General features: G+C 41.1%; 4 protein-coding genes across 4 annotated transcripts in view; 2 read left to right on the top strand and 2 right to left on the bottom strand.

The window, feature by feature from the left end:
• Nucleotides 1-297: 297 nt before the first annotated feature.
• LOC118422644 (death effector domain-containing protein-like) lies at nucleotides 298-7,399 on the top strand. The gene is made up of 3 exons (XM_035830306.1): nucleotides 298-751; nucleotides 2,153-2,440; nucleotides 3,389-7,399. The coding sequence occupies exons 1-3, from the start codon at nucleotides 448-450 to the stop codon at nucleotides 3,751-3,753; spliced, it is 957 nt and encodes a 318-aa protein (XP_035686199.1). The 5' UTR covers nucleotides 298-447; the 3' UTR covers nucleotides 3,754-7,399.
• On the bottom strand, nucleotides 5,968-11,127 carry LOC118422612 (4-galactosyl-N-acetylglucosaminide 3-alpha-L-fucosyltransferase FUT5-like). The gene is made up of 2 exons (XM_035830263.1): nucleotides 11,050-11,127; nucleotides 5,968-10,593 (listed from the first exon to the last, which is right to left on the bottom strand). Exon 2 carries the CDS (start codon nucleotides 9,961-9,963, stop codon nucleotides 8,623-8,625), a length of 1,341 nt encoding a protein of 446 aa, XP_035686156.1. The 5' UTR covers nucleotides 9,964-10,593; nucleotides 11,050-11,127; the 3' UTR covers nucleotides 5,968-8,622.
• A 1,135-nt stretch (nucleotides 11,128-12,262) lies between these two features.
• LOC118422688 (NPC intracellular cholesterol transporter 2-like) lies at nucleotides 12,263-14,303 on the bottom strand. The gene is made up of 4 exons (XM_035830387.1): nucleotides 14,153-14,303; nucleotides 13,806-13,913; nucleotides 13,265-13,443; nucleotides 12,263-12,700 (listed from the first exon to the last, which is right to left on the bottom strand). The coding sequence occupies exons 1-4, from the start codon at nucleotides 14,226-14,228 to the stop codon at nucleotides 12,614-12,616; spliced, it is 450 nt and encodes a 149-aa protein (XP_035686280.1). The 5' UTR covers nucleotides 14,229-14,303; the 3' UTR covers nucleotides 12,263-12,613.
• Nucleotides 14,304-15,318: 1,015 nt separating this feature from the next.
• LOC118422551 (TBC1 domain family member 19-like) overlaps nucleotides 15,319-20,266 on the top strand; it is a 12,549-nt gene continuing 7,601 nt past the window's right edge. Inside the window, exons 1-2 of the mRNA XM_035830183.1 lie at nucleotides 15,319-15,437; nucleotides 15,785-15,964. Of these exons, the coding sequence (XP_035686076.1) occupies nucleotides 15,832-15,964 (133 nt within the window). The 5' untranslated portion in view covers nucleotides 15,319-15,437; nucleotides 15,785-15,831. The remainder of the gene's footprint in view (nucleotides 15,438-15,784; nucleotides 15,965-20,266) is intronic.

Below are 20,266 nucleotides of genomic sequence, written 5' to 3'. Positions count from 1 at the left end.
TATATCACGAGCTTATGTGTGGGATCAAAGAGGTTTGATTTAACATTTTAGTAACGTTAAATGCCATTACATAAATGGCATAATGCCCTTGGTAAGATGGACCAAATAATGGCACAATGCCATTGAAGATGCACCAAATTATAATTCTCAACGCAGTTGTGTTATCTTGTTTCCCTCAGAAAGTGGGGGAAAACTCTTTAATATTTTCGACATTGGAAAACCGAGTCATGACTTTTGTTGAGCTGCCTCGCAACATTGTCGAGCATCTGCCAAATTTCAATCAATTCTCTTTTGTCCTTTCCTTTGACATTCTTTTACAAGAACATTGATCCTTGGCCCTCCCCGAACGTTACCGAATGCTCGCGAAAATTACCGAGGGATCATTTACCACAGATCGGTAATGATCGTTTCCAGTCGGGCCAGTCGACGAAGACCGAATCATGCAAGATGGCGTCGGAGACGAACTGCTGCGATCAGGAAAGCTGTCTTTCCAACTACACCCTACACGACATGTTCCGCATTGTTGGCGACCAAATGACTGATAGGGACCTTAGAGTACTCAACTTTTTGTTCACAGACATTCTGGGTGAAGAGCAACGGTTCAAAATCGAAACTGGACTCGACTTTTTCTTGGCTCTGGAGAAACTGAATCGTTGCGACGAGACCAACTTCAAGCAGATTCTGCACCTCTTGCGGATCATTACCAGACACGACCTCAACCATTATGTACAACAGCGTAGGAGAAAGACAGGTACACTGTTGATAAATAATGAGATGTGGGCTGTAACGGAGGTTATACCTGGTAACAAAATGTGTTCATAAAAACAACCACCCTGTTTATGTTACTTCTGTGGACCCCGAGTGACTGCGTTTATCCAAACTTTGACCTGCAAGGGCACGGGTCTTTAGAACACTGGAAACGTCTTTCTTATGTCGCCAAAGACTAAGACTCCTTAACACGTAACAGAAATCTCCTCGGTAGTCTCTCTTGAAAATTATGTGCAAATTATGCTGTGCCCAGTACGAAATTGTGATACATGGTTTTCTTGTGACAAATAATTTGTCATACATGACGATGTTACTTAGTGGCACCATGATCCAAAAAACAGTCTTCTTTTTAAGTTATGCTGAATCTAAATCTAAGGCTTTGTATCACAGGCCAAATCATAGATAGATATAAAGTTTGGGTAAATCTTTTCTCAATTCCTGAGATATTTTCATTTTATGTTATGGCATGCAACCAATATATGCTCTTTCGCAGATTTCACTACGCATTTGCAGGCGACAGGAATTGTTATATGTCAAAGTTGAAGGCCCCTGAGACGTAAACAGTCTCATCCTCACCATTTTTTTTAATTTACGTAACAATGCGGTAACGGTGCCCGCAAAATGGCCGGATGTTTACCTGTCAGGGTCCCTCTTCTTTGACTTACTGGTACATGTATTACTATTAGTACTATCACCTACGATTCCTGTCGCCTGCACATGCATAGTAAAATCTGTGAGAGAGCTTATAGCATCTTAAGACAACATAGGCAAGCAATGAAATACTCGTAATTTGCGGAGAGGACGAAAGAGCCTCAGCAATTATGATTGGTTTACCAGGCCAAGCAGGCTTTGGACGGTTCCTAGATGTTCCACTGTCAAGAGGACACACTAGTACAATGTAAATGAAGCTGTTAGCTAGCTGACTAGTGTCCACATTTTATTGTCGCTGTTGCAATCTCAATAAAGTCAAAGACACCTAACTCTAACCCTAATTCTAACCCTAACCTTAGTTACCTTACTAGTATTAGTAGTAGTATCCATAAGGCATATAACAAGCCTGTGGCCCACAGGCTTGTTATATGCCTTATGGATACTAGTGGGTATGGTGCTGATTTGTCCTAACTGACATGGGGCTGAGATGTCAAGATTCCAAGTTGTCCTAATACTATTGTTTTGTTGTTCTTCAGTTGCCATAGATTGACATGGTTATTACTTTAGACATGGATAAGTTATGATATGTATAGTATAATGATGTTGCAACAGTTGCATATCATTCAAAAATTACCAGGAATAGTGAAACATAGAATTTACGGTGCCTGGTGACATGGCATGTCATGAGGGATGCTTACTACTTGAATATTTTGCTTTTTCCTCCTCCCAACAGTAAATCCAGATCCAGTAGACAAGTACCTGGAAGACACATCCCCACGAACATACACCATCACAGGGACGGGCCAGTCCAAACTGTGCAGTCCTGGCAAACAGACAACCCTCCCATCTTCAATATGCAGCTATAAACCACAGGAGCCAGCAGACATGGGACCAAGTGGGAAGAGAAAGGCCAGAGGAACAGGAGGAGGGGTGCAGAAGAAGGTGTGCATGATGCGGGGAGGGAGGAAGGTGGAGTATGAAGAAGTGGAAGAACCCAAGGAAAGAGAAAAGTTCACATGTGGTAAGTTCACCCTGTCTCATCACTGGAAAGCTGGTATGGTGAATTGGTAATACATGTACAGGGCTCGAAATACTGGGTGCATGTGCACCCAATTTTTTTCAGTGGGTGCACAGGGTGCACCCAAATATTTTCTTAGGTTTATGTATGGAAAGATATCAAGTATACCAGTATACATCATATTCTTGACATCTAAGTGTTAGAAAGATAATAAAAATGTCTGTCGTGTTACTTGTTTAAGAATTTGATACCTTGTAGCTAATCTCTGTTATAAGGTTTTTTTGACATTCTACTTAAATTTAAGTGGTGCACCCAAAAATCTTTCAGTGCACCCAATTTTTTAAGCTGGGTGCACCAGTGCACTTAATCCCAAAAATGAATTTCGAGCCCTGATGTACAACTGTGTGTCACAAATGATAACATAATCCTTCCAGAACAAAGGATGAACGGGAATTGAATCAAGATTAAGCTTTGGACTTTTCTACAAGAAATCCTTAAAATGCAATACTGGTAGGAATTCTAAAATTAATTTAGTATGGTATATGATCAGCCCCTAGGTAAAATAAGAGCACTGTGGTGTTTTCAACAAATGGATTGTGAAATTTCAATTTTCAACAGATGTCTGAACAGTAGGGGTTGTATCATTTCAAAATCTCTGATCTAATATTATAAGATTAATCCTCTCCCTGATGACCTTAACCCTTCAAAGTGGGGTGATGTATCAGGCCAAAGTAGTTTAAAGGTGAAGAATTTTCCCTTCAAAAGCCTCATCAGCTGGCATGAATTTTTGATGTTAAGGGAAATCATTTGGCCTTGATATTACATTAATATCACAAATGACATACAGCTACATCAGCCATATCAGCTTCATCATGGTGGTTATCAAATTACGCCAGACGAATTAATGCTGTTTCTTTCCTTGCTTTGAGCCTGCTAATGTGTTTTCCACAGACATCCGGTTGCGTGTCCGCGCGGAGTTCTGTCAGCACGACACGGCGCTACAGGGGAACATCTTCTCCAACAAGCCCTCGGAGCTGGAGCGGCAGTTCGAGCGCTTCAGCCAGGCCAACACCATCCTCAAGTCCCGCGATCTCGGAGCCATCATATGCGATATTAAGTTCTCAGAACTGACCTATCTTGATGCATTTTGGCGCGACTACATAAACGGGTCACTATTGGAAGCTTTGAAAGGAGTTTTCATTACTGACTCACTCAAGCAAGCTGTGGGTCACGAGGCAATAAAGTTATTAGTCAATGTAGATGAGGATGATTATGAGGCTGGAAGGGTTAAGCTGTTGATGAACCTTACACAGTGAGGACACAACTGTTACACTTTACACTGTCCATCTTCCATACCTACAAGGGTTACTGTACACTCCATGTACACCACACATCACAACTACAGACATGCTCAATTCATCTCAGTCATTTTATTTCCCAAGATACATCTGTAGTTTCTTTTACTTTGCTACCAGAAGTTCTTGTAGTGCAGTGCTACATGTTAAACATCTACACACAGTTGTTTTCAGAACGTTGAACGGTGTAACCTTGATTACCTAACAAATTGTAAGCTAGGAAGGTAGGTCAGGGTAGGTGAATAACTGAGGTTGGACTGTAATACAAACAGAAGATATCCAAAGATCCATATATGATAGATAAACATTTCATATGATGTCAGTTCAAATAACCAAGCTTTTTGTGTCTGTTGTAAGGTGGACATGTGCTATGTTGTGGGGCTGTATATGTTGCACATGGGGTAACGATGAGTTGGCCTGTAAGGGCTCTTGCAGTTTTACCACCAGTTAGTATATTTGGTGTAAAGTTGCTGTTGATATTTGTACATTTTTTGTAAATTTTCCTTAGCAGGACCATTATCCTAATTATCTGTAGATGCTGGTTTGGAGTCATTAACATTGACCTTAACTTCAGCATACATACTGTAACATATATACCTATGTGTACAGTTGATTTAATGATATAACCCATTTTTGTAACTAAAAGTACTTGAGTTTGTATGAAGAGAAGTTTGGTTAAGTGTTCCCATAGCAACGTCATCCTATAATGTTGCAAATGTGTCGGTTCCTGATATGTATACCTGATGGATTTGTATTTTTGTTGTCTTGTATAATAGTTTAATACACAACATCCTGACAATTTGTACTCCCCAAAACCCTATGATGGGAAACAACAGCTGTAACCAGCACACACCTGAGATATACACACTGTAGTACTTCAATTCATACAATGGATGACTTTTGTCAAACCATGTTTGATATGCAAATACTTATCTTATTGCATGGAATCATTATCATACAGTATTCAAAACACAGTACAAGTACTATCTCGCAACCATGTAACACAGTGCCTAATATAGTTTTGTTAAACCTTTTCTTTAAACAAATATTTTTTGTCAATCCATGCTACTCGGTTGATACCATGCAATAATTTGAAAGTATATTCTTAGAGCTTTGGTCATTCCAGTAAGAAGCTGGGAACTGTGTCCCTAAAATGCACAATTACATATGCAGGACTGGTGTTAATAGTTGATGTGCACAAAGGTCTTACTTGTTGAGTACTGAACTGCTGAAACTGTTTGTCAGTATTTGCTTGCACACTAACAAAATAATCCTTGTGGCTTTTGGAAGCATACTGATTGTAGCCTCCATAGCAGGCTCTCTGGGCCTTCTTAAAAATTTTTTTAGGAGATCATAATACATTTTTGCTTGCCATTTCTTTTTGTACTTGGTTTCTTGTGCCGCCGGCCTGTACCTTAAGCTTAAGTTGCCCATGCATCATTTTGATGCATTGGTCCATAGACAGCAGCACAAATGATCCAGTACAAAAAATGGCCAGCAAAAGTGTATTGTGAGGAAAAAAGGCCCAGAGAGCCTGCTATGGAGGCTATACTGGTTACACATGTGGTCATTTCCCTTAAGAGGCATTGCTAGCCACACAGATACCATTCCCTGCAAACAAACCTCTCAGTTTAGTACTCGGCATCTTACCTCCGGCATAATTCCTACCTGCCTTGAACTGGAAACACTACATCTGCTTGTAGACCCACAGGGCAGGTATTGCTACATCCCTGGGGAGACAGGAACTCATGTACCTGTCCTGGGGGCCGTACTAGATCCAAAGAATAGTAACAGTAGGTACCAATGGAGTGCCTTTGCTCTGACGATAAGCAAAAACTAATAACTTTATTGTAACACACTTGATATATTACTAGTGAACAATCTGCTCATGTGGAAGACTGGATGTACATGTACTTCCCATCTCTGTAGAAAAGAGGGCTCTTGGAGCATTGATATTTGTTAGTCATCAAAGATAATTACCTGAAGAAATCTCATTAATACCTGATATTGCTAAAAGCCAAAGATTAAAACCGTAAATATTGCTAGAAAAAACAATATTGAGTGAACTCTTGCTATGTGTGTGTCAGACCTTGTCTTTGTTAGCCTGTGCATGAAAAAGCTATCTTCAGATTGTAGCAGAGACATAATGTTGCTTCTTTCACGAATGTTACAAAAGTGTGGGAAGATATATCTTAGAATTGTCACGAACAGAAGATATCTTTTAATGGAAAGTTACCTGTTGTTCTGAATGGGTGTTTGTATTAAGATAGTTTCCTTTGCTTTGTCTTAGTGAGCCTGTACAGTACATTTTCACTGCACAACAGTGTTTATAAATGAGGCTTTTGTTAAATGTTATGGAACTCAGTGAAGATATGTTTGATTTACTGTGACAGGCTTGCTAAAAATTCCTTGGAGATTGAGCTGTTGATAAAATATGCAATGTTAGATGCAATGTTATAATCCAACCATCCTGTATCAGATGACCTCACAGCTGATACAATGTACCACAATCATGGTGAAAAACCATGGTCTCAGATGAAATTGTTATTTTCTTCCAAATCTTTTCAAATTTGGTCAGCTAGCCAACAACCATGTTAACAGTGAAAAACAACCTCTAAACCTTTTTAAAGCTAACTTATTACTACTCTGGATTAGACTAGAATTTGGACAGATGACAACCCTTATAAGTAGTACATGAGCATAGCTCAGACCTATTTTATCTATAATATTGTACTTCAGACAGTAGCAACTGTTTGGCATGTAAGACATGTAACATAAGTACTAGACAATGACAAGAAAAGTTGGCTTCTTCTTTTTCAGACGTTTGATTTACAGTAAAATAAAGACATGAAACTATGATCACAATGATGAATGTACAGACAGGTTTGTAAACTGTTCTTGGTCCAGTGGAACCTGGATGATAATGTAATACAATGTACATGTACATGTACATGTACATGTAAAGGAAGGTCTACAGCAATTTTGGTACATTCAAGGCAGAGCTCATTCTCCTAGGAATTACGATTGACTGGCCTTACCTGAAATTGAATGGAGACGTTCATATTTTCTGTTCTAGTGAGGAAAAATGATTTTAGAAGATATTCAACACCCGTTTGGGAATCAAAATGTATTGCCTAAAACTCATACCAAAGGAAGCAAAGAGTTGTTTGTATATTTAGGACTTGAATGGTGCAAGTAAGAAACCTATGTAGACCATGAAAATTAAGATTGAGAACTATGGGGTATTTACGTGACTTGACAAAAGTAAATAATTGTTTCATTGTCCTGTTTTTAATTCATTTTCTTTTTTTCAGTATGTGTCAACTGACTAAGTGCCTTTTTTAAAATCCACTGAATCCAAAGATGTAACACAAGAGTTGATACACTACTCTGGTGTGTTGAAGTATGGGAAAATGTGCTATGAGTCTAAAACCTTATGCTGTATTGTTTTCATTAATACCAATACTTCTTATCAAGTGATATTTTGTGGATGTTATGTATACTCTAGTACTAAGCTGTATTAGCTCCTAACAACTTCCAAAAGATAGTTTCTGTACACAGTAATTGTGAATTCTGATGGTGTTGTGGAAAAAAGTCATGTTTGCTACCCTTATCTGGTCGTGTTTATTTTCGTCCTCCTTTTTACTTATTTGGGCAACTTGTGGAACTCTAAAGTTTACTGTGGAAGTTTAAGCTTGTGAATCTGCAAAGTTGAATTGAGTTTGTCGTAAGGCGGCATGCGATACGGAGCAAAGGTCAACAGCATGATGGTCACTGACCCCACCTGATATCTGTACAGAGTCCAAAGTTAGCGGGTGAGTTTTGTGAAGATCACTGTATGACAAGCAACAGTAACGATTATTTTTTCATACATTTAACTGTTGCATCATACTCAGCAGTTGCAAACTATCCACTGCTCATGGGTGAAATGCGCATTTGTGTGCAAAGGCTTTTTGTCAGGAACATTATATTTTCGATAGCAAGTTTGTGGTTTGTCCTTGAACAGCATAACTCAGGAAGCTATGGATGATTTGTTATTTAGATTTAGCATGATTACAAAGGTATCATGACTTTCGCAGCTTCTATAACTACATGTATCAAATCACAACAAAGCATACGTACAAAGAATTGTATCAACATGTAGAGTTTACTTACTACGTACAATGCAGTTTCTATCATCAAAATATCATTTGACCAAGGCGGTTCTAACAACATCCTTGTTGCTTTGAAGTATTTGTACAGTAAACAATTTCTGCATTTCCTCTACCTTTAGTCTACCACATTTCGACCAATCTTTACTGTCTGTGCGGATCGAGTATTGTAAATACTAAGTAAAAGCAATGTAATGAAACATATTGTTTTATTAGTAAATCCACTCAGCATATACCTAGTATATGTTGTACTAGCTATAGGTAATAGTAAGATGTTCTTCTTACATTTCTTCACAGTGAATGTACCAAGTTTAGGCTAAGGTCACACTTCCAAACCGGGGCCCGGCCGGGATGTTTTAATAAACGAAAAATTAATATGTATACCTAGAAGTTTAACACAAACCATGCCCATTAATGTTACTTTGTCATTTCGTGTATTTTGATGTCTTTTAAATTATTATTCCCGAAAGCTGTCCGGTCGGGACCCCGGTTTAGAAATGTTATGACCTAAGCCCTAGCCAGCTAGGTTTCTCATTACATCATTCTGTTCGCAATATCATCAATTGTTGCCATGCAGCTTTGTTCGGTACCGATATGAAGAAATGACCACTAAATGCTATCCGTTGCTATTAACACCGTGATTAATTGTATGGGACGTAATGAAAACTATATATCTACATTAGGGGAAACGTACTGCATTATTTTTACCTTTAAGTCTCCCGTCCCACACGATTGGCTCACAGTACTCATAGTTTTCACCCCTCCACCACCTGTCCAGGTCCGTGTACACCTTTCTCTCCGTGGGTGACGCCCGCAGGAGTTTCTTACAGACGTCGCAAAATCTGGATTCAAAAAGCTCGGGCAGGTTTTTTGGAGGTTTGGTTTTCCAAGCAAAATATTCGTTATACTTATCGTCGTTCTGGTCGAGATAGTTCAAGTATTTCGCCAACGCCTCGGGGGACTCGAAGTCGTCTACATGAATGAACGAATTAGGTGGAGTGAATCTTTCATAATGACCTTTTGACGCACCGAATACGACCGGAACGATATCATAATCAAGGGAATTGTGCCAGAACTTTTCCGTTATATACTCAATGCATCTAAAATTTTCAAATGCTAAGTAGAACTTGTACTGGCGTACGTGCTCCTTTAAGCATTCCCTGTCCCCCTTTGGACATGAGCCCTTCACATCCCCACAGGCTCCAAAAACGTCCACTTTAATGTGCTGGACCAATTCAGTAGCATACTTAGTGCGACTCAAATACTGGTAGCAATCAGTCACATACCATATGACTAGCTTATTTTTCTCCTTTGCATAATCTTTGTTTGGAGTGGGTGGGTTTTCAGCCAGTGCTTTGTAGACCTGGGTGATATGGCCCCACGGCGCGAGAATGTCGGAATCATTTCTGTACGTCATGGTCCAGTTGAACACACCTGCGTAAGAGATCAAGTCGATGCCTCTTGTAAGGTGCGGGCATTCAAATGCAAAATATACCCAGATCTGATGATCAGGCCGTGTCTTAGGAAACCAGCTTCTGCGGTACTTACGTGGAATCCCATGGATACCTCGGAAGATGATGGCGTCCGCATCCTCAGTCTTGATCGTCCTCCGTTTCTTTTTAACGAATTCACACTGAGGCAGGGAGAGACACGGTATTGCGTTTGGGGTTGGCCACCTGGAAGTCGGGTTCCAAATGATAACTTTCTTGCGGTCCGATGACTTCTTACTTGGCAATGTCGAGGCGTTTACGTTCCAGGTGGAATAAAATCGCGCGGACGGGTGTTCAGCGTCGGAGGGAAGGAAGAGGTCGTAGTTGGGTAGTCCTGAGCGCTGAATAAGAGACACGTTTCCAACCTCATAGGGCAAAACTTCAGTCTTGTTGTAGCCAACCATACGATTCAAGATAACATGCACTATTGACAAATAACTGCGCACGATGAACACGATATACATGAAGATGCATAACACCAAAAGACGTTCGCATTTCTTAAACAGGCCGTGCTCTTTTTTAGCCTCCATGTTGACTTTCAGTTTAATCCGAAGATGACCGTTACTGTAGTTGTTGGTATCCGATGGGCCTTTAGGGCGTTTGGCCGCCCTGAGTCCAAATCCTTTTAGTTCACAATGTCTAGCCCGAATAAACCTCGCTTATAACAGCCCGTCCAACATCTTCGAGGAAGGACCAGTTACAGCCCTGGACATCAGAGTTTGTGTTACACAGACTACTCAATGCCATGCCCTTATGAAATGGACTAATAGGAATTTCGTCACTTGTATCTTGTCCTTGTTTAGGTTACGGAAGTGTTCTCGGACGGGATATTTTAGGAGAGCCACATCCCGAACATCTTGAAGAATCCACTGGCGCACTTATGGATAAGAGTAGTGGTCCATCTCGGTGTGAGTGGATCTCAAAATCACTGCGTTAAAAAAAAAAAACTTATCCGTTTCTCACGTAGCTTTGTCCTCACTCTTGGTGACGCGGATAAGGAAGAAATGCTGTTTCAGTCTTACCCCTATAACATGTAGCCTCGATTGGCGTCCTTATTTCGCGGTGAATTCAAGTACATAGATGCACTGATGAGATGAAAGGTTTCATTGAAGCATAACGTCTTCCAAGCAATTGAGATCTGACTTTAATAGCTATGATGTCTGAAAAACAACAACAACAATAACAACAGATGAATCTATGGATTGTCGCAATCAGAAATCAGTCTCCCCAATTCTTGATGAACCGGTTTGACTTCCTGCAGGTAGCGTTCTTTTCATAACATGTACATAGGACATGTACTAGTATTCGTCATATCGTAAATAATTCTGCTCGTCAGCAGTCATGTTTCAGCCTCAATATCTTTTAGAACACATTCGTTATATCATTGTCGATACATAAGGGCATCCTATTGCTTAAATTTACATCGTGATAACACTGCATCGAATTAAACATTAGCACTTTGCATCGGGGACGTAGACACGCGCGCCCATCTCACCGAGTTCACGCTTGTGTGGAGAACTGGTGATGCGATAAGTTACTTGCAGCACATATGACATTATATTAATATTTTGTAACTACAGAAGTTAAAAGAAAACTTCACTACAGAAGCAACTCACCAGGAATTGATTGAAGACGGCTCAGCTAAGACAATACCTTCCCGTGGCCGGCCGTAGGACTGATGACTGACCCATTCACCGGGGATGTGAATCCGGCTGGACGGGCTTTCCCAGACGCCGTAATTTGGATTAAGACAACTACTGATATAGTTCCAGAACCTGTTGGAGTTGTCGCTAGTTTTTGCATACCTGATATTGGATTGCCCTAAAGTTCTCCCTATATGCGAGTGCCGCTTGGAATTAGCCTTCCATCAAGAAGTAAACTAGTATCATCGGCAAATCGGGGCATTGATAGAATATAGAATATCTTAATTGTAAATTCATGTCCGAGGGCTAATTGCATACAAAGTAAAGCGGTAGTGGTATACATATTCATACTAATCAAAGAAGGAAAATGATACTCATTGATAAATCAAAAGGGAATAACGACTTATCTAAATCTATTTGATGACTTCTTTTCCGTATACAGTAGGAGACGAATCGTCCAACATTTTCATATATAAAGGGGTTGGACGACTACAGCAATAAGATTGATTTTTGTTGGTCGGTAAAGTGATAAAAGCTTGGGAAAGTTTTGCAGATTTTAAGGAAAAGTTTGTTTCTTTAATAGCGTGATTCAAGGTCAATATATTTTTCCACCAGCAAATGATACAGAAACAGGCTAAAAGCTTCAAGTGGAAATGGAGTGTCAAATGTCTGTCTGATGATGAGACTATAAGAGCTCACATCAGAGGCTTTTACACCAGAGCTAATTCCCTGGTCCGTAAATTCAAGTTCGCCTCTACTGAAGTTAAGCGTACCTTATTAAATGCGTATTGTTCTTCTATGTATTGTGCCCAACTGTGGACACAACAATTGGAAGCTTCAATCAATAAGAAAGGTAACATTTTCAACCAAATATAAAATGTTTTCCTTCACATGTTCTAGTGTAACACTCGCTACTGGTATGCTTTTTTCTTACCCTAACACATTTATATATCTAGTGACCTGAACCCCTCTAGTTTTGGTGTGCTGGGCCATTTGCTAACGTTACAGTATGTAACCCTATTCTCCAAGCAGATGTTGGGTTGCGGAGATAGTAATGAGGGGGCGAGCCGGTAAAAATCGCTACCACATTTATCTCCGTGCCTGTTTTTTACCGGTAACCATGGGGCCTGTCGTCTGGTCCAGGTGGTTGAGAAGAAGAGGAAGAAGAAACAGAGCCAAAAAAAAATGTATTTCATGAATGGTGTAAACAATGGGCACCTTGGCAATCAAAGAGTGACAACTGACTGTTACACCACTCCGCTTTTATTTACTGAATTGTTATAGAACAAACATTATCACACCGGTACCGGTGCAAGTAACAATGGAGTCTTCAAACAGTCCTAGATCAAACAGCCAACATCAAAATTCAGGCATTTTGTCTTCATAAGGATTTAGATGGAACTTAACAGATCGAATATTAAATATTTTGTGAAAAATTAACGTTATAGAAATACTAGATTGCCATTCGAATATCAGTGTGCTATCCTCCGGTCATAGTCGTCCTAAACTGCCTCCTTCCTGCCTGTTTCAGCTGTCGCTAGTTGGTGATTTCCGCCGGTACCTCGAAGCAGAATATGATGTCACCATTCTGGTCCGCCAGTTGCCACCAGACAAGTACCTTTATCTAGAGGAATCGGCAATATATCCATCAGAAGTAGAAGAAAATACATCAGCAAGTTTTATACGCCTTTCCTCGTATGTAAAATTGAGTATCTAGCTTCGATTAGTGCCGTAAAAAGGGCTTAAAATGGAGGTGCCGTGTTTGAGGAGAATCACACCTCGAGAAATTTAAAGAATCCGGCCACCGCACAAAATGATAGGACTGTAGGGTTTGAACTACTCATGGCCGCACCTAGGGCAATTGCTGTCGTATTGAGGTCACCTGAGTCAGCGCCGAATGGCTGCCGCTCCAGACCCTCGCGCCCCGCCTACTGTAAGCTCTTCGCAATGGACCCATCCCAAAACCCCGTCCCCTGTTCGATCATGGTTCTATTTCGAACACCTCCGTCAAAAATGGCCATTTCTTTTGACAAAGGTGTTCGAAATAGAATAGGGGGTTCTATCTATTCGATATGGCGTTCGACAGGATCGGTCCATTCAGCCCCTGGCTGCGAAGGGAGAGTAGTCGGCCCACTCAATACTATTATGTCATTGTCACCTGCTCACGCCAATGTCAATAGTTACTCACCGCTGGGTAGTCGCTGTCCACGTGAAGCGTGGAGTTGTACTTGAAGGTTCCGCCAGACTTGAGCGGACAAGACAGGCCGGAATCTTTGCAGCCGTCTGGATAGGGGAAGTTGGGAAATGGAAGCTTCTTCCCTAACAGCACCGCATACACGTCCGTGCTAATCTTGGTCACTTCTTCCTCTGGAAAACATCAGTGCCAAATGCAGCATGAAAACATATTCGGACTTACTTTTTTGGAAGGCGGCGCTGGTTACTTTATTCAAACATAGGTTGCTAGTCTATCTTCACCGCCAGGTATTTTCAAATATGCTTATCGCTCATTGTCAAAGTCCAATTCGTATTATCAAGATTTTGTTTGGCCTAAAAGGCAAAGGTTGAACCTTCCATGTGACTTGTTTTGAACTACTATGAATCAGTAGATTTAGTACCCTGCCCGTAGCGTATGATGTAATATGACTGTAATATAAACTCCATTTCGTAAAGTTAAAATTGCAGTTGACAGCGTATAAATCATAATGGAATAGTTAATTTCGAAAAGTTACTTGTGGTAAAGGTGATCGCCATGGAGATGTTCGAGCCTTTCTTCAGCAGACACGGCTCGTTAGGGCAGGGTGTGACGCCGACTGTCGTGATCGCACCCGTCTTGGACCCTACAGACCGTGAGACAGGTGACAAGTTAGAAGTTCTGTATGAATAATAGGTGTGAGTAGAGAAGACAGCGTACTGGCTCCAATGGGTACAGTAGTATTCATGACAAATATTACACCATTAACCTGTTAATGACTTAAACGTGCGAGCGTTGTGCTGCTGCACATTTGCCACATGCTGCAATGTATGACTTACATTGAACATCACATAAAGTTACCGTCATATCCACAGTAGCACTTACCGCAATCCTTGTATACGACATTGTCAGATGTGGCAAACGCCACCAAAATGCCGACGAATATCAGTCTCTTCAACATGTTGGTGAGTTAACAGGTGAGCTGCTGGTGCGGACTTAATTTGATGGACTTTACCCCTTGGACTATTGGTCCCCGTGACCAAGGTTGCAGCATCTCGTGTGACCAATCAGAAACAACGCTGAGGTTGTGGTCACATTATTCCAAACTGTTAATTGATTCTTTGATTGGAACTTAATCTGTGTAAAGCAAACTCCGCTGCCCAGGGTTGTAACTGGCCGCTTCCCCCGGGGGCCGGCGGGTACTGTAAATGCAGAAATGTTCGCGATGGATTAATGTTCGCGGTTTTCGCGGTGACCACTTTAAAACCACCGCGAACATTTTTCTATTATGATATTAGATTGCAGTCTATGGTGTTACCGCGAACTTAAATCTACCTCGAAAAGTCCTTTTTCCAGCTACCGCGAAATTAAATCCCGCGAACTTAAATACATTTACAGTATTGGGCGGACAGCTTAAAGCGCGACTTGATTGGGCTATTAGATTAGAAGCAAATAGCGTCGAAATGAAAATGTCTGACTTCACTTTCTAATGCAAATCTATTCGCTGATAACACAAAAGTTTCTGCGAAGTTTGTTACGTGTCCCCAAGAAAGTGACTACAAAGCGGCAGATGCAGGGACGGTAACGAGAACGATCAGGGGGCTTCGGGCACGATGGATCTGGAAATTGCTTTTTTTCTGCCGTTCTCCTTGATTGATCTTGATTGTTTGAACCTTTTTGGAAACGATCGCGGTTACAGTTACCCCCTCCTTGCAACAAATGATTAAATGTGTGTGCATCACTTCACTCATGAGTCATGACGCATCTTTTTATAGAGGAAATTTTGTTGACTTTCATAGACCCTCCCCCAAAATTTAATGGAGTCTCCCCCTCCAAGTATCGCACACTCCCATAGGAGGCTGCGTGTGCCAATAGTAACAAAGGGGTAGTAAATTACTAAAATGTAAAAGTACGAATATCAACAAAAGTTAAAGAGACAAAAAGAGGTTGTGATATAGTACACATATATAATTCCAACTTCTAGAATTGTTATACTGAGTCTATAGCTAACTATTCACTGTGACAATATTCTATAATGACTTCACCACCCCTCTTTATGACTTGGTCTGTTCCATCCAACATGGCGGTGCTTGAGTCATGGAAACGACCACAGTGTAAAACATCCATGGTTTGATCTCCACAGCGCTGTTTCAGGTATACAGAAGTCTCGGTAAGTTGAGCAAACATCGATTGGTTTTTGACCGGTCAGTGTCTAAGTTGGCGTTTTCACCAATTAAACGTCATTGCCGACATTATCCTGTAACGTTAGCGTTATGATAATTTACTCGTCAGAATTTATGATCTCCTAGCTAGCCAGATCCGCTACCGTGTGAATATATTGGTGTTATTCAATGTTATCTGTCAGGTGGATACCTTAAGAGTAGTTTGTAGTTGTATGTATAAGACAGTAGCTTTCATCTTGCAGCCAATCATCGATCAATTTCTTCTTGTTTCGGTCACGTCAGACTAAGGAGCTTTTATCTGATAAAAGCTCCTTGATAAAAGCTCCTTGGTCAGACCTTTAGGTGGGTTCTCAAGCTCAGGTATAAGCACACCTGTGCACGATGGATGGCGCGACAGACATGGAGCTGTCTCACCTGGTTGACATGGTAACCAGGAACCTGAAGGCCACGCCCCTGTACACGGACATGCGACAGGCAGCTGCAGCTCAGGCCCAGAAGGACTCCTTCCACCTGGGTATAAAACTTGACTCAATCACACAATCATTTTGCCCATGTTCAGATACTAAACGTTAAAGGGGAACTAAACCTTTTTTGTAAAGCATTCTGCAATATTTTAGATACATCAAAAAGTCCAGTTTTTACTTGTTTAACGTTAGTCCATCATAGATTAGCTTTCCACAACATTTGAACTTCGCGGCGTTTTGTTGTCGAGCCGTGGAAGTACCGTGACCTTTGACCTCTGTGACGTAATCCGACCACCAACCTGCCCAAGCTCGCACGTCCGGCACACATCTTGACTGCGCGGGAACTTTAATATCGTATAAATAGAGTTTTCCAGTCCGGCTTTCTCAATCGAGGACTTGCCAATGTGGACCGTAACTTGTGAACTCTTCATTTAGAGTCTGTTACGACATCGTCTGTGGCACAAGACGTATTACGGACGTACGAAAATAGGAGTTTTTTTTCCCGCGAGTTCGTCCAGCTGAAAATTATGTGGGGAGGGGGGCGCCATGCCTTCCTGCGTAGTTTGTAGTAACTCCCGCAAGAAAGGTTTCAACATTGGTCCCGTCCCATTCAACGACGCTGACAGCCTCAATAAGTTCTGGATGTGTCGACGGGGCGACAGAAGTAGTCTCATCGGCCGATCTCGCTAGGCGCCTGGGCTGGTAGTTGTACGGAGTTATTTTCTGTGGGTCAAACCCCTCGTACTCCTCAAAGCCCTCAAACTCGTTTACTCCCTCGAAGTCGCCGGAATCCATCATTGGGAGAGTAGTGTGGTGACAAAGCCGTGGTATAGCGTATTGGCGTATTTAGCAGTATTGAGGTTGGCGGTCGGAATACGTCACAGAGGTCAAAGGTCGCGGTACTTCTTGGGCTCGACAACAAAACGCCGCAAAGTTCAAATGTTGTGGAAACGCTAATCTATGATGGACTAACGTAAAACAAGTAAAAACTGGACTTTTTGATGTACATGTATCTAAAATATTGCAGAATGCTTTACAAAAAAAGGTTTAGTTCCCCTTTAATGTTAGACAGTAACCCCTCAGTTGGGACCAAGCAAGAATTAGAATGCAAGGTTTGAAGCACTCACACCTAGAAGGACCCCTTTAAGATAAATGTGGTGGTTTCGTTACATTTAATATGTTTCCAAGACACGATCCTTGTCTGAGGAGCATCCCTAAGGCAAAGGGAAAAAATGTTGTGGTTACCAGGCTGACTCTAGCAGAAAACCTGCCGACCCTAGCTTTTTTGTGTGTTTTACAATTTTCAACCTGAGTGATGAAATTCAACACAGGCTTCTTGTACTTCACACTCAGATTAAAGCTCTGAAAAGCATTGAAGAATGCATAGTAGTAATAGTACACATTTTTGTTCAGTTTTCTTTGTGCTTGTTCAATGTGGGTTTGATGAAAGAGCTGGGCTGTCTACCTGGGCTGTCTACCTGGCCCTTTGGGAATGTGTCTGGGAGGCATTCCTTGCAGGAACACAAGTACCAGCACTGTGTGTAGTAATAATTATGGGGATGTGTCCTAGATCTTAATTTTGAAGCTGTTTAGTCTTGCATTGCAGGACTACATGTATTCCTAAAAGCTGTTAGTGAGGACTATTCCTAAAATGAAGTATTTGCAAAGTAACAAATGACTCCGATTTCACATGTTATATAAAACCTAGTCTAGAAGATACTCCTTTATCATTCTATTTTGCAAAAAGATTTTATAACGGTAAGGTTTTCTTGTTATTTCGGCAATATGGCATTACTAGTATATGTACTAGATTGGTCTGAAAATTGCAAGCTAGTAATTACTTAGTATTTTGTTTGTTCATATATGCCCCTGTGGTGAAATCTTGCCTGGCCAATCTTCTCGGACTCCTACCTTGTTGTGTTGTGTAAATGTTTGACCTAGAAAACAGAGGTCCTGTGTTCATATCCTTTGACATGTCACAAAAGCTGTGCTGGTAATACAGGACTTTCCCCACTCCATCCAATTGTACAAGGGGGTTGGAGAGATTATTGGCAGTGGAAGGAGAGGATTGGGCTCTGTCCTGGACACAAAAATTGTCCAGTGGATAACAATCTAAGAGGCTATGTGACTACCGACAGGGTCCTCCCCAGAGGATGGAACAAGGGCGGCCCTCCATTATGTTCCTGGCCCAGCACCACTATAACGTTACTACTTTTAAAATTTAGTGTGTTTCTTCCTATTTTCCTGGTTGGGTTTGCTAAAATTCATGACAATTCACAGATTGTTGTGCCAAGCGGTGTCACTTTTCCAATCAGCATTGGCTGCAAAAACTTGTGAATGGGCGATGATCAAAACAATAGTTTTAACTATTGTTAAAGGAATTGCTATTATTCTCGGAGAACTTGACACATTCTGTCATTGCAAAATGATCCCATTTTCATGAAAACACTTAAACAGCGCAAACGTGTTTACTTCACAATCTTTACACTTTACAATCTCAACTTGTCAGAAAATAAGATTAGGTTTTCCAAAAAATAGTCATCTTACCGTCAGGTCATTTTTGCCAGTCTCTCCACTTATATACTAACGGGAGGTGCCCCAACACGGTACGCTTTTTCTTGCGCTCAAACTCATGGCGCTCCATCGCTAGTTGCCTGAGAGTGGTCAAATTTTGATGACTGAATTTTTTACACATAGATTTGAACAACATACTTGAATAAGAAATGCATTCATGTGGTTCATGGACCTTTCGCGCTGCATGTTACAGGCGGCAAACACTGTGAGACAATTTCGTGTATGTAACCTTCCAATTTTGTGCTACGCTGGACAGTGTGCCTAACTCGGTACGCTTTTATTTACATTTTGCTCTCTTCAGAAGTAAGTGGTAAATTTAAGTACACAGAAAAAAATTAATAATATGATATTTTAGCTTTCTTTTGACAGTAAAATCGTGACTGTATGTACTTCTTGTCTCACATGAGGAAGGCTGTACCTAGAACAATCCAGCTGATGTTTTTACGGGCAATGGGCTGAATGCACTGATTGTGAATGCCCGACTAAAAATCCATTACGAAAAAAAGACATCGCTAACATCAACAAAACTCTGTCTGATTATATGAAAATATAATCTACATCTCTCTATCAAGTCTTATTTTCATAGACAGCACGAATCATTTGTTACAGTCAACTAAATCTTTGGAGCGTTCTCTAGTCTGCCACCTTCACGGCCACACTCCCTTGGGAGTACAATGGTGGCAATGTTTATGTCGCTTCCTTTTGGTTGCTTTTCTACTCAACAGACATTTGAAGACCCATATTCATAGTGTTTTATGGAGCTTTATTTACGTGTATCATAGCAGTTGTGTGACCGCTTGAAAGAGTTTGTATAGTTAGCGACACGAGTCGCCAATACGCAGAGGCAGGTGACCGCAGTGATTCAGCACTGTCAACATTACTGTTAGAATTTACGAAGGACCATTTGGACAAAACCTGTTTTAGCGAAGAAGATGTGTGCTCACAGCGAATGGGCTGCAGGCTCGGCAAAGGAGCTTTGCGCTCACAACGAAAGGGCTGTGTGCACACAGCAAAGGGGCTGCGTGTTCGGCGAACGAGCTGTGTGCTCACAACGAATGGGCTGTCTGCTCGGCGAAGTAACTGTGTGCTCACAGCGAAAGACCTGTGTGCTCACAGCGAATGGGCTGTGTGCTCGGCGAACAACTTGTGTGCTCACAGCGAAAGAGCTGCGTGCTCGGCGAAGGCTGTGTGCTCACAGCGAATGGACCGTGCACCAGGCTGAAGTTGGTCGCCGATTGTTAGCCACCGATTCAGCCGCCGATTCGTCATTAGACAAAACACAGCATCCCATTCATATTCGAAGAAACTAAAACTTCTGGATATTGTCTATTACCACCCACTATACGAGGGCGGTTCAAAAAGTAATACCACTGGTTTTATAGCAGGCTCATGTTTTCATCGAATGAGTTGAAATTTGGCACAAATGTACAAGACTATATCCTCAGGAGATCAGTTCCTCTAGATCTTACCATTTTAAACTTTTGTAGGAAGCTGAAATTTCACCTGCATAATAACAAATGTCTCTTTAGATTACATGCCAAATTTCATGTTTGAACTCTCAATGGTTCATCTTTTACAGCCACTAGAATGGAGGGAGTTGCTATATTACAGTTTGATTAAAAAGCAAATACGTGATTTGTTGAATAAAGGTTTTTGTAGACTGCTTTTCCTTACCCAAAAGATGCAAAACTGGCACATTTATTAACTGTTCACGATCAAAATTGGGTTAAGTTTGATTTTCTCAGTTAAAAAAAAAAATTCGGTTATGGAAACTTTAA

The sequence above is a fragment of the Branchiostoma floridae genome, chromosome 1 (assembly GCF_000003815.2).
Source record: "Branchiostoma floridae strain S238N-H82 chromosome 1, Bfl_VNyyK, whole genome shotgun sequence".
Taxonomy (NCBI): domain Eukaryota; kingdom Metazoa; phylum Chordata; class Leptocardii; order Amphioxiformes; family Branchiostomatidae; genus Branchiostoma; species Branchiostoma floridae.
The sequence above is the reverse complement of the archived record's forward strand: the minus strand, read 5'-3'. Positions and strand labels throughout refer to the sequence as shown.

What these genes read in the sequence shown, in the direction of transcription:
- LOC118422612 (XM_035830263.1), bottom strand. Translation starts at nt 9,963, where the DNA reads ATGGAGGCTAAAAAAGAGCACGGCCTGTTTAAGAAATGCGAACGTCTT.
- LOC118422688 (XM_035830387.1), bottom strand. Translation starts at nt 14,228, where the DNA reads ATGTTGAAGAGACTGATATTCGTCGGCATTTTGGTGGCGTTTGCCACA. An exon ending in TGTCGTATACAAGGATTGCG is followed by an intron (nt 13,914 to 14,152) that starts GTAAGTGCTACT and finishes CACGGTCTGTAG; the next exon opens with GGTCCAAGACGGGTGCGATC. An exon ending in TGGACAGCGACTACCCAGCG is followed by an intron (nt 12,701 to 13,264) that starts GTGAGTAACTAT and finishes CGATTCCTCTAG; the next exon opens with ATAAAGGTACTTGTCTGGTG.
- LOC118422644 (XM_035830306.1), top strand. Translation starts at nt 448, where the DNA reads ATGGCGTCGGAGACGAACTGCTGCGATCAGGAAAGCTGTCTTTCCAAC. An exon ending in ACAGCGTAGGAGAAAGACAG is followed by an intron (nt 752 to 2,152) that starts GTACACTGTTGA and finishes TCCTCCCAACAG; the next exon opens with TAAATCCAGATCCAGTAGAC. An exon ending in AAGAGAAAAGTTCACATGTG is followed by an intron (nt 2,441 to 3,388) that starts GTAAGTTCACCC and finishes TGTTTTCCACAG; the next exon opens with ACATCCGGTTGCGTGTCCGC.